This window comes from Eurosta solidaginis, chromosome 3 (assembly GCF_040869045.1).
Source record: "Eurosta solidaginis isolate ZX-2024a chromosome 3, ASM4086904v1, whole genome shotgun sequence".
Taxonomy (NCBI): Eukaryota; Metazoa; Arthropoda; class Insecta; order Diptera; family Tephritidae; genus Eurosta; species Eurosta solidaginis.
Genome location: NC_090321.1, coordinates 112,817,444 through 112,831,120, shown reverse-complemented (window position 1 = coordinate 112,831,120; position 13,677 = coordinate 112,817,444). Strand labels below are relative to the sequence as shown.

The 13,677-nt window shown below is 43.4% G+C and overlaps 2 protein-coding genes across 10 annotated transcripts in view; both read right to left on the bottom strand.

Annotated features, from left to right (window-relative positions):
- Obsc (Obscurin) overlaps positions 1-13,677 on the bottom strand; it is a 2,548,720-nt gene that overhangs the window by 1,942,906 nt on the left and 592,137 nt on the right. The window lies entirely within an intron of this gene.
- LOC137247303 (soluble calcium-activated nucleotidase 1-like) lies at positions 11,397-12,314 on the bottom strand. The gene is made up of 2 exons (XM_067778380.1): positions 11,727-12,314; positions 11,397-11,606 (listed from the first exon to the last, which is right to left on the bottom strand). The coding sequence occupies exons 1-2, from the start codon at positions 12,312-12,314 to the stop codon at positions 11,397-11,399; spliced, it is 798 nt and encodes a 265-aa protein (XP_067634481.1).

The window sequence follows — 13,677 nt, the reverse complement described above, 5'->3', positions numbered from 1 at the left end:
TATGATAGCTATACACGTACATCTGTAGTTATAATTATAACAGATAACCAACTAGTAAATTATACAAATGGAAGCGCCTAGAAGATGCAACGAGGAAATCAAAGAGCATAAAAGGCAACCACGGTACAGGCGCTGAAGCAGTTTTGATTAACCCGCTATATGGCGAGCAATAGCAGTATTATTTATTGTGAAGTACTTTAATAAGGGCCATTTTTCCATTATTCAATATTGGAGTTATTTATTCAACAGTTTAGTGATTCGAACTTAGTAGAAGTATGCAAATAAGGGAAATTGCAAGGTAATCCGTTACAATTGGTGTCAGAAGAGGAATTGTTGAATAAATTCCGAAGATTGGGAATACAACTTGGACATGGCAAAGTTGAGTGAATTGAGGATCCAGCAATTGAAAAAGGAGTTGGAGAACCGTGGATTGAATACAACCGGCAATAAGATCGAACTTCAAGCACGGCTACGAGGGGTAATGGAGTCGCAAGGAATCGATGTGGACGAGTATGTCTTTTATCCTGATGGGGACAATGTCGTCGCAAATGTCAGAAATGTCGACACAGATTACATCCAATATATCAGCACAGCTCGAAGAACAGAAGACATATATGGCATCCCAACTGGAATCACAGGAGGCACGTATTTCAGAAATGACGTCGCAAGTGTCATCTCAACTGGAAGACCAAAAGACATATATGGCATCTCAATTGGAAGTGGAAGAGGCACGTATATCTGAAATGACGGCACAAATTTTGGAACAGGTATCATCAAAACTGGAAGCGCAGGATACAAAAATGGCTCAATTTGAGGCAGAAGCAGATGAATTAAAAGGTCGTATGGAGCAGTTACAACTAAATCGCCCAGCTGTTTCATCAAGCAATCCAAAGGTAAAAACAAGATCCTTTGACGGTTCTGTTCCTTTCCAGGAGTTTAAGATTCAGTTTGAGAAGACCGCAGCAGTGAAGAACTGGAGTGCTGAAGATAAAGTTGCTGCGCTATTCGTAGCATTGAAAGGATCTGCTGCTGAAGTCCTACAGACTATTCCCGAGGGAGAGCGGAACAACTACGAAACATTGATGAGCGCTCTAGAGAGGCGATACGGAAGCGAACACAGGAAGCATATACACCAAATAGAGTTGCAAAACCGCTACCAAAAGGCTAATGAGACTTTGCAGGAGTTTGCGTCAGATGTCGAAAGGTTTGCAAATTTGGCGAATGGCGACGCCCTCGTGGAATACACCGAAAGGGTAAAAATTCAGAGCTTTATAAATGGCACACGGGACGTAGAAATGAAGCAAGCAACATATGCAAACCCAAAACCGACATTCGCAGAAACGGTATCCCATGCGCTGACTCAGGAAACAGCGTCACTTTTGAGCAAGCCCATCGCGTGGAAGTGGAAAGGCCAGACTGGGTAGATACAATTTTGGAAGCATTAAAAGGAACGCAGCAGAAGAGCGATAGTGCCGTCAAATGCTTTAAATGTGGAAAGCCAGGACAAATTGCACGTTATTGCAGTACCAATCCTAACAGTTCCAGCAATGTGGGTGGCCGTATACGCCGAGCTGAAGGAGATGAGCAAATCTCAAAATCCACTCAATCGTTAAATTAAAGCGAGACAGCCGCAAGGGGCTACAGCTGGCTTCCTCAATTCAATGCCCCATAATATCTATCTCACAAATTGGAAGAAGGTCAAGCAATCTTACTGTCGGAGGACATGTGGATGGAAAGGAACGTTTACTGACTGTAGATACGGGTGCATCCCATTCCATTATTCGATCAGATTTAGTCAACAAGAAGATAAGACCATTGCTTGGAGCAAGATTACGTACAGCCACGGGAGAGGACACCCAGGTAATTGGAGAAGTAGCATGTGAAGTAGCAGCTGGGAACGTCACGGTACTACACAATTTTATAGTGGCAGAGATTGTTGATGAAATCATAATTGGAGTGGACTTCTTAATCGACCAAGGCATCAAGATCGATATGCAAAGCAAGACGATGCGATATAAGAACATGGATGTGCCACTTAATTTCGGCTACGAGAGAGGCTACAGCAGTAAACGAGTGCTGGTGGAAGAGAGTCAGCAAATACCACCAAAATCCGAAGCAGCCATGTGGGCGAAGGTTGGTGGAGATTGTGGGACAAACAAATTGTGGGTTGTAGAAGAAGCAAACAGCATCAGCACTGAATATACTTGTAGGAAAAACCCTGGCTATGACAAAACTAGACGGACGTATTCCGGTAAGATTACTCAATGAGTTTAAGTCACCACTCAAACTGACCAAAGGAGCTATTTTGGGAAGATGCTAAGAGGGTGAAGTAGTTATTAACTGTGAACAGCTCCAGGAACACGTTTCATCTAGTAATACTGATCTTTCAAATTACATCACGGCATGGACGCAGGGGCTAAATGAAGCCTATCTGAGTAAGGCGAAGCTCCACGTAGTGTTCCACAGGCGAAGCGGGAAGTTGTGAGTCAAATCATACAAGAAATCAGCGACAGCGGCGTCATCGAACCATCAGCTAGTCCATGGAGTTCACCGGTAGTATTTGTAAAGAAGAAGGATGGAAAAATGAGGTTTTGCGTGGACTACCGGAAGTTGAATGACGTAACGAAAAAGGATAGCTACCCATTGCCAAGAATTGACGACACTCTGGATTCGCTATCTGGTACGAAATGGTTTTCCACGCTGGACTTGAAAAACGGCTACTGGCAAGTTGAGGTAAAGGAGGAAGATAAAGAGAAAACAGCCCTCAGTGTCGGTGATGGTCTTTGGCAATTTACAGTGATGCCTTTTTTGACTTTGTAATGAACCAGCTACTTTTGAGAGACTCATGGACCAGGTACTGAAAGGACTACATTGGAAAACATGCTTGGTGTACCTGGACGACATCATCGTATTGGGCACGAACTTTGTTGAACATCTTAAGAACTTGGACGAAGTTTTCCAGAGAATAGCTGGCGCTGGTCTGAAGTTAAGTCCCAAAAAGTGTGCGCTGTTTAAAAAGGAAGTAAATTATTTGGGTCACAAGGCAACGACAAAGGGCATCTGCACTGCGAACGAAAAGATAGAGGCTGTAAGGGATTGGCCAAGACCACAGAACCTACATGAATTGAGAAGTTTCCTTGGGCTGTGCACATATTACCGCCGATTTGTACCAAATTTTCCCAGCGTAGCCCATAGCCTCCATGAGCTTACAAGAAAAAATAAAGCTTTTCAATGGAAGAAGGATCAAGAGGTGGCTTTCTAAACATTGAAGGAGCGTTTGTGCACTGCCCTAATGTTAGCATATCCGATTCCAGGAGCAACATTTATTCTAGATACACATGCGAGTGGTTATGCTATAGGAGGCGTTTTATCACAACTGGTCGCTTGAGAGGAGAAGGTAGTTGCATATTACAGCAGTTCGATTGGAAAACCAGAGAGGAACTACTGCGTTACGCGGAGAGAGCTGCTGGCATTGGTAGAGTGCATTAAACATTTTCACAAATACCTCTGCGGCCAGCGAGTCCGTGTCAGAACAGATAACGCAGCGTTGAAATGGCTTCTGCAGTTCCGTAATCCGGAAGGACAATTGGCACGGTGGATCGAGCGACTACAAAGCTATGACTTTTCCATTGAGCATCGAAAAGTTAGTACCCTTGGAAATGCTGATGCAATGTCACGAAGACAATGTAGTTTGGAATGCAAGTACTGTTCAAAAGCCGAGGCTAAAGAAGACATTATAGATGTCCGGCTAATGACTATAACGTGTACGGCTGAATGGAACAAGAAAAAACTAAGAAAGTGTCAGCTAGAAGATACAGATCTGTCACATGTTATGCAAGGGCTCGAACGAAACGAAAGGCCAAAGAGAGAAGAGATGTCAGCAGAGAGTCCCATTGTGAAGTCATATTGGGCACAGTGGAACAGTTTACAATTAATATCCGGTTGGCTTCATCGAGTATGGGAGAGTGAGGATGGTAAATGCAAGAAGAAACTGATAGCTGTTCCCAGAAAGAAGATTCCTGACGTGCTCAGCGAGCTGCATAATGGTCCAAGTGGAGGTCATCTTGGAATCACGAAGACGCTCGAGAAAATTAAGCAGAGATTCTATTGGGTTGGTTGCCGTCAGTCGGTCACCGAGTGGATTGCCAACTGCGAGGTTTGCAACAGAGCGAAAGGGCCCAAAATACGAAGTCATGGCCAGATGAAGCAGTATATTTCAGGTGCACCATTTGAAAGGATCGCCATGGATGTCGCAGGACTATTTCCTACTAACAACCGCGGAAACAAATACGTACTGGTGTTTATGGATTATTTCAGTAAATGGCCAGAGGTATACCCAATCCCAAACCAAGAAGCAGAAACAGTAGCAGAAGTGGTTACAAAAGATTGGGTTGCAAGGTATGGAGTACCAATGGAGTTACATTCTGACCAAGGCAGGAATTTTGAATCAGCTGTGTTCCAAGAGATGTGCAAGAAGTTGGGCATTCGGAAAACACGGACAACTGCATTGCATCCCCAATCCGATGGTATGGTGGAACGTTTCAATAGAACATTGGAGGAGCATTTAAGGAAAGTAGTAGACAAGTACCATAAGGACTGGGATATACACATATCATTATTCTTGATGGCCTACCGATCGGCAGTACAAGAGACAACGGGCAAACTCCCGCAAAGGTAATTTTTAACAATGACCTTCGACTACCAGCTGATTTGAAGTATGGGATAGATGCCGCTGCGGAGGGAAATGTCAAGAAATCCACTGGTGTCTTGGAAGAAGGTCTGAGAGAGGTACACGATCTGGTAAGGCAACGAGCAAAGATTATGAGTGACAAGATGAAAGCGAGGTACGATAAAGCAATTAATTCGGAAGGGTTTCAGGAAGGAGATTTGGTGCTGTACACGCGTATAAATTGGAACGAGTTTTTGCATTGTTATACTCTTATAAATTTAATATTATATAGAAGAAGTTTACGATTATTTATATAAAGCGTCAACTTTCGCACATTCTGAACAAAATGGATAGCGTGTCCCTCAAAAAGAATGTAAAGATGTCTGCTATTTAGAATCATTTTTCCACATCGAATAAAAATAAAGCAATGGCGATTTGTTCCTATTGCAAAAAGGAGTTCAAATCAAGCGGCAACACAAGCAATTTGTGGGATCATCTCCAGCGTTGCGCTTTGTACTCGGCCTTAAAAGAGAAACATGATGGCGGAAAAGAAGCATCTGCCTCAAAAGCTGTACTGGTTTCTTTAGTAAAAGTAGTAAATAGTAAAAATCTAGAACAGCGGTCGACTGCTAATACGCGTCCGATATTATCGGGATGGGTATCAAACGACGCGTCCTGACACCAAGATGTTAGCTCTATGTGGAAATATTTTTATAGTTGAATTTGATAGTTTTCATGTGCTTGTTGTACATAAAAATAAAATTGATGTAGAAAAAGGTTTTGCACATATTTAATTTAAATCCCAAAATGGTGTTTGGCCGGCAAGTGTATTTTTTGTAAGCGCGGCCGAAGGCCGCCAATGCAGAAAGATGTTCTGCGCAAAAATACTTTGACTTGAATTTCATATTTAAAATAATTGAGACGTATGAACATTTGTGTCCACACAACTACACGCCAGTTTTTTAAGTTTTTTTTGCAGCCGCCGCATCGCATGTCGTCAATCCTTTTGAATATAAAAACCTATTTTAGCAGGTAACTCAAAACTTTGGAATTGTTTTAAAAATTAGAATTCTTGTTTTAGTCGACGATAACTACAAAAATAACAGCACCAATTCCAAAATATCTTCACTTTTGTCTTTTTGTAGCACTCAGGTGTGCTCCATAAGAGATTCTCTGCTGCTACGAAAATTTCTCGATAGTATCGATAGTGCCCTACGATACTATCAGCGTATATCCATAGTCCGGACTATCGATAGTTTTCCACCTCTACCGAACGCAGATCGTAAAGGAGTGAATACGTTGGCGGCTGAATTTTACACGTGCCACCTTTGGGAACCAAGGCAGTACCTCTGCACATAGTAGCGGTGTCAGCATATTTCTATTTCACACGGTTGTGAAACTTTTACATTGCACATTCCAGCCATGTAAATTACGTGTGGGAAGTCAAGGCCACACTCACACCCTGTCCGGCTACGGAACGACACCAAGAGAAATGTTATAAAAGGCAGCAGAAGACATTGCAAACGGAGTTCTTATACTCTCCACTACTTGCTGTATCCAATCTTTGTTTCAAAAACGTTGTTAACTTTCTACTTGTGAATCTTCTTTCTTTGTTTGAAGTTTGAATATCCAGTGCAAGTTGGCGTTTATTTCTTTTGTAAATCCAGAACATTCGGTACATAACTTACACACATACCCATAAACGCACTCCCGAAGTTAAAAAACGCTAGCGAATGCACTCAAAGCAAGTTTGCTTATACAACTCACAGCGAACTTACACACGAACTGCATTTTCAACCAGTGACTTTTGATCACATTTTTAAAAATTTCGCTCTGACCATTTTTTTATTACGTGCCAAAGAAGTATAACTTCAAGAAAACACTTACCTAAGGTGAGGAAAAACTTTCCTAAAAAAGTGCCCGTGAATTTGGGAAGATTTCTTTTGGATGAGTAATGCGGTAGACTAGTGCGACACCTAATTCGCTTTATCGGCGTTAAAGCAAACTATTTCTTGAATAATCTCCTTCTAAATGCACGTTCTAATGCAAAAGAGGATAAATATAATAAGAGCCACCAGTCTGCTACGAGTGGCGAGTAACTCGCTGGAACTTAAAAAAGATGATGCCTAATGTTTTCCATGAGGGACATTTTCAATTGTATCGCATTTATCCATGTCGTGTAGGCACCTTATACAAATGTGATTTTTGGAAAGAGAATTAAATAAACACAAATACCCCACGAAAAGGTATAAAGACATTTATGCACATCTCGCACAAAAAAAAAAAACCTGCGATTACCCTAACCAAAAACATTATGCAAAGTAACGAGTGACGCCTCTTATTATATTTATCCTCTTTGCTAATGCACGAAATTTTCATGGATTAAGCTGCATTAACTAATTTCAATATGGCAACGCCATACATAATTGGCAAGGCGAAGTTAGTGATATAGCACCACTTGAATTTATGATGCTGTTAAGCAGTGAGTTATGTAAGGTGCACACGAGGTTACGCGTCACAGACGCGTACAAGATATTTCATGTAGATTCAATTCCTCTACGCTTCAAGATCTGAATACGTAGCTACTTCCAAGCGTCGCTACAAAAAAGAAAAAAATTTCTAAAAAAATAAAACAAATTAATTTATGCTGTATAATTGCCATTGTTACGGCGGCAAGACCACAGATAGGGCGCGCTCGTAATAATGGTGGGGGGAGAAGAAAAGAAAATACACAAACGAATTCGTTATAAAAAAGTGAACAATAATATTTATTAAAATAAATGGAAATGCAAATTCAACGCAAGATAATCCACTTACATTCAATGTTTCCGATGACGGAAGTGCAAAAATGAATTTTAAAATGTTAAAGAGAATTGAAGGGCTTACCTTTGGTGGCTTGGCTGCTGGCGGTTTCTTAGACGTTCGCAAAAGAAGTGAAAGAGGTAAAAAACCTTTTGTTCGCGGTCACCGCCGAATCCTAGGCTTAACTATTATCCGGCGGGGTAAACGGTTATCGGTATAAACCGATATGTATAAATGAAATATGTGAGGTAAAAGGACAACGAAAAGAAAAAGTTAAGTAATACGAGGGTGCACCGCCATATTTAGGCTTGTGGCCTAAACATGCCGGCCCCCTTGCGGCGAGCAACTTCGAAACGATCGTAACGCCCCAACAACCAAGTCCCAAAGGGCTCGCGAGAACGATTCTCAACTTAAAATTAACGAATCTCAACTTAAATTTAGGCCATGCTGTAAATGCGTATGGAAGAAAAATAGTGTGACCAGGATACATAATTCGACCGATGCCAGACGCTTCTCGGTGGGATTCCTGTGAATAAAGAGATGTTAGTCGAAATAGACATGGGTTGATTTTAGTGCACTTTACTTATTGAATGGACATATAACCGATTATTGCTGGTGGGCTCCAGACACTACCAACCCGAATATGGTGGCTTGAGTCAGCAGCCCGCCGACGTTCGACGGTGGTGTGCCGCTAACCATTAGGCTGGCGTAGACGTCGGCACCTAGTGTGAGCCGGACAGGTGTAGACCGGTGGAAAGCTGGATCCGCCAGCTTCATAAATTGGAATGGCGTGGCTACCGATGGATCCAGAGTTGCTGTCGGACTAAGCCGTGAATATCGCGACACCACTGTGGCCTGGGTCGTCACTGCTCCCGTTACCCCGTATTTCCCTCGCAGAACAAGCGTGCACTTCACGTGATAGGACGTGCCCGTTCGCTCTAACCCGAGGTCCTTCGCGAGATTCGCATCGATGATTGAATTCGGAGCGCACGGATCGATAAGGGCGCGTACTGCGTGGAGCTTCCCTCCTGCTGCTATCCGGACGACCGCCGTTGGAGCTATGGCTACGAATGCGCGTGTAATGGTCGTTGCTAGAGGAGTCTCCCGGAGGCGTCCCGTTCTGAAGCCGGCTGGCGTTGTTGGTTGGCGCGCGAGTGTTGTTGGTTGGCGCGCGAGCGTAGTTACTTGGGCACGAGCATTATACGGGGCCGCCCTGCCAATTGAGCGTCGTGACGAGCGGGACGGACGCGGTTCCGCGTCGCCACGGCGCCGCCCGGCAGAGAGGTGCGATGGGGGGAAAGGACGTGTCTCCCCGCCATCCCCGCGTTGTAAGTTTGAAGGCCTTTCATGCCGTAGGAGCGGTCGGAAACGTTGTGGTCCTGAACCGCCCGGTGGTGTCGTGGCTAGCATTGAAGTAGGATCTTCCCGTCGTTCGACCTCTTCCTCGGCGACGTCCGCTTCCCACCACAGGGTTTGTTCCGTGACGTGGATGGATAGGGCTCCGTCGGAGCTCTCTTCGCCATCGCTCTCGTGGGACGGTGGTGGAACGTCGTCGAGGTGTGTTGACGTGTGGTGCTGCTCGTTGCACCGATGACAGCGATCTTCGCTGGGACATGTCTTCCGTTGGTGGAATGGCGATAAGCAATTTGTGCAATATCGCAAATCTATGATTGTCTTTAGTCGATCCATGTTCGTCATGCCCCGGTAAATCGGGCAGAGCCTTATGCTGTGCGACTTTTGACACAGCCGGCAGGGGGCGCTGAATGTGTTGCCGCGTGCCTCCGTCTTGGCGCGTTTGTGGGACAATCCAGTCATTCTGGAATATCAAATTGTTAGTAGAACATTCGTAGATGCCCTTAGATTGGGTGGCTTATGAGCCGGTACTAGGAGCTTAAGTGGCTGAGGTCGGGGTTGGCGTACTCGGGATAAAGGGTTGTGTGGAACGAATAATCTTCTTAAGTTATTCTGTCGATGTAATGATGGGTTTGTAGTGGTTGAAACCACTGTTATATTTAATATAATTTTAGGTATCTTTAATTTTGGTAAATATCCTCATCATACTGAAATTCTGATATTGAAAGCAGTCATTTTTTTGGTGTTTGCCTAATACAGGCAATATGCGGTAATATACGCTACATTTGTGTAGCAGATGGTATCACGAGTTACCCATGTATTTTCACGGCTCCTTGTAGTTGCCCTACAAAAATTTGGTCACAAAACTCACCCACGCCGATACAAATGTGGCTGTGAATATAACCTATGAATCCCTGTAAAATGACTAGTCAAATGGCGTCGTGCATATAAATGTGCGACAGATGTAAAGAGGCCTTTACTCGCTGTCTGGGAACACTCTTTGTGTTGATTTGGGCCATGTTGTGTGAGAATCACAAATTATGGTGTGTTTGTTGATTCCAACACAACCCTGGCGGGCATAGCCTACACTAACGAGTGTGGCAATTTGTAGAGCTGTCAGCTGTTCACTCTTCCAATCGTTGGAATGAGACCGCTGTGCGGTGCTGCCCATTGCAATGTAATGATACATAATGGTCATGTCATAAAAGTATTTAGGGACAGCTTGCGTCTGAGTCCTGACGCGACATTAAATTTATAGTCTGTTCTAAAAAGTTTAATTTCTCCCTTGTTTGTAGCATCGAAAGCATAGATGACACTACTTTATTCCTGCTGGGATTTCAAGCTAAAAAAGGGACGGACGAAAGTCTGTCGAAACTTCAATGCACAACAAAAGCAATTTCTGTCATGAAAGCGCGACCCCCATTGAGTGTGCCATGGTTTTGTTTATGTTTCACATTTTAATTTTGCACTACCCTTTTTAACAATGAAAACAATGCAAATAAACCGCGAGAATTATTTTGGTCTCGCGTGGTTCCACCTTTTGTTTTCACAAGAAAGTTGGTTTTAATTGTGTGTCTGTGCACCAAACTGTCAAACTACAAACTTTTTCCAAAAACAGAAAACAGAATAAAAAATACTGCCGAATGTCAAAAAAACTATCGACATACAACCTGGCGCGTGTGTTTTCAGTGAAACCAGGCTCTCTTCAGGGTTTTCGTTAGTTGGTTTTTTGTTCGGTTACTAATACTCGAGTTTGTTGGATCCCGCGGATCCAACTTGTGATCTCATGGGGTCGCGCGCAATGTGTTTACGACTTAAGAAACAAAAGGCAATGTCAGACGAGTGGCAACCTTGCTTCGTTCAGTCAGAATGGTATCCATTCATGAAAATGTGAATACATACCGATTGTGACTGAATAACCTTCATCAAAGTATGTACCTCACTGAAGAAAAAAAACGTGTTCTGGGTAAAATATGCCCTTTTTCTTTAAGAATTGGGGTGTTAAAGTGTGTAAATGCTGATTTCATGCAACTCAAGATAAATGCATACTATGTGGATGAATTAATGAGCACTGGACCTGCATACAAAAACTTGCATTATTTACTTAACTTGGCACAGTAAAACATTGAGCCTATGGCTGAGGAAAACTACTATAACGATGAGTTGGTAATTGCACATACGGATGATATGATAGACGCACCTACTAGCATGGTATTATTCATTTTCAATGATAAAACTAATTTTTTTTATTAAACTAGATTTCTATACATTATATTAAACCAAAATCTTGTGAACAAACTGACACTAGAACAAAACAGCAAAACGTGTTTTTTAGTGCTAATTTTCGTAGGGCAAATCGGTATCTGCGTCGTATATGCTTGTGTATGCAGCTGTAGGCCTTAACAATTTTTGCTGAACCGGATTACCTATATAAAGGCTTAAAAGAATGGTTTACAGATGGCTAGCTGTCTGTTTTTGATATATGATATTTAAAACTTTGCGTACGTAACGTATAGGATTTTCCGTTTTTAAACGTTATTGTATCGTAATTACTCCTCATCAGCGCTTTTAACTATCTAAATTCAAAGCCTTCATATTTTGAATCTGCATCAATACGTTGCTCTGGTAATATTGTGTGTCCCTCAATATCGAAAGCGTTTATGAATGTTGTAGTTTTACCCTCTACTTCCTCACTTTTTATAGCAACTATTATTTTGTCATCAGTATTGGGTATGCATTTTGAAACTTGAATATCCATGTGTGGGCGCTGTATTCGTGGCGTCTAAAGGAACTGTTGTAATTTTTGTAAAACGTTTATCTGCCGTGATTAGTAAGTTACAACCCAGATGTTCATCGCGCGTTTCGTTGTACTTTTCACGCAAGCAGCGTCTTGGTAAAGTACCATTTCCTTTGATGTGCTGACCAAAATACCCCCTGTGTGATCATCGATGGTACGTTGTTTTCCATTGAATGTTACGAGTTCTGATAACTCCATACCACGTCCGTTGAGCAAAAATGCAGATTCTAATTTAACAGGATCTCCACCATTCCCGTTGACAGTGATTTCTGGTTTTGACTTGCGATATGTCAAATATCCCTTCTTTAAATAGCTGCGCCATACTGTGCTACCATCTTTCCCTACAACTTTTGAGCTTGTACCCAAATCAGCTACTATACCCATACGATATGTCAACTCACTGGAGTGTACCTCGATGGGTGGCGTAAGTGGATATTTCTTATCGTAAGCTAAGTAATCAGGATTTCTGGTTATACTGACAGCAGCGGTACTACGTGTTGAACTGCTAGAACTTTTACGCCATGCTATATCTGAGGAAGATTGTGAACCTGTGTGCACATAAGCAAATAGAAAGCATAACAGAATAACACAGCACGCGAGCAGCCCGAAATGATAATTGAAACGTGATGTTCGATTTCCTATTCGATAAGTTGGTGGCGTACGTAACGCTGAACACCAATCGCGTGTATACATCACCGACTGTGTATGCGACAGATTCTAAGTCGTGTGGTGGTGTGATGTGCGTGGAGTGCTTGAGCTATTGACTTGGCGGTATGCGTAATTACCCGATGTAACAGAGAAGAAAAACTCTGGTTTGGGGCAGTGCCTCGAATGATCACTGGTACCTTGCGTCGACAATGTAGTCCTTGTTGCTTCGAGGATGGAACCGAATGTCTTCACAATGCCCATCCCTATATGGTTGCATAGTCAAATATCTAGGTCACCATATATGTTCGGGTTTACCTACAAATTGGCTGAATGCCATTTTTATACAAGCTATAGTTCTTCTCGGTCTAACGTAAGCGCGTTAAGATTGAGGTGTATTAGTAGTACAGGCTGGGCCATTTAGCTCGCCCCAGTTTTCGGAATCTGCGAGTTTGGTTGCTGGGGATCAAGCATCGGTGGTACGATGGCTCCTGTTGCTTTGAAATAGGGGGGGGGTTGTGTAATTCTGATAATTGCTGATTCAATGGTATGTTGCCTATAGTAGATCTGCGTTAGGATTGTTGGCTTCGTTCGGGGTGAACGAGAGCTGGGTTCGGCGGGTTGTAGGCCTCGTTCGGGGTAAAACGAGGGCGGGATTAAGGGGGTTTTTTATAACGGGTGGGAGTTACAAGTCTCCCTCACCCTCACTGGAGGGTGGTAATAGGACCAATTTCGTGATTGGTCTGGTGGTTTGTCCCCTTGCCGTATCCAGTTCGACGACTCGAACTCGGTTATCGGGGCCATAATGAAGGGTGGCTATCCGACCTAGTCTCCATTCGTTGGGGGGCAGATTATCCTCCTTAATGACGACTAGGTCTCCCTGTTTGAGGTTTGATTGTGGATGCTTCCACTTAACGCGCTTCTGCAATTCGGTGAGATACTCCGTTTTCCACCGTTTGCAGAAGGTTTGATGCAGCGCCTTGAGTTTTTCCCATCGATTGACGAGTGATGCGCGATTCTCGCTGACGTCGATCTCGGGTGGCGCTAGTAGGTGGCCTCCAACGAGGAAATGGCCTGGAGTAAGTGGCTCCAAATTAGACGGCTCGTTGGAGGAGGGGCTTAACGGTCGAGAATTGAGACAGGACTCGATTCGACAAAGTAGTGTGCTGAACTCTTCAAGGGTAAATTTGTGATCCAACGCGATCTTCTTGAAGTGGTTCTTGAAGCTTTTGACCCCTGCCTCCCATAGCCCGCCCATGTGAGGAGCTCCTGGTGGTATGAAATGCCATGTCAGGTTTTGGTGACTGTACTTAGATAGAGTTTGGTTGCGAGCGTCCGCCAGGAAAGCTTTGAGTTCTGAGCGGAGAGCTCTGGAGGCTCCGACAAAATTGGTTCCGTTGTCGGAGTAGAT

Excerpts from the sequence above, each read along its gene's own strand:
- LOC137247303 (XM_067778380.1), bottom strand. The coding sequence starts at position 12,314 with ATGTATACACGCGATTGGTGTTCAGCGTTACGTACGCCACCAACTTAT. Across the intron at positions 11,607-11,726 it reads TCAGCACATCAAAGGAAATG|ACGCCACGAATACAGCGCCC; the intron begins GTACTTTACCAA and ends CAGTTCCTTTAG.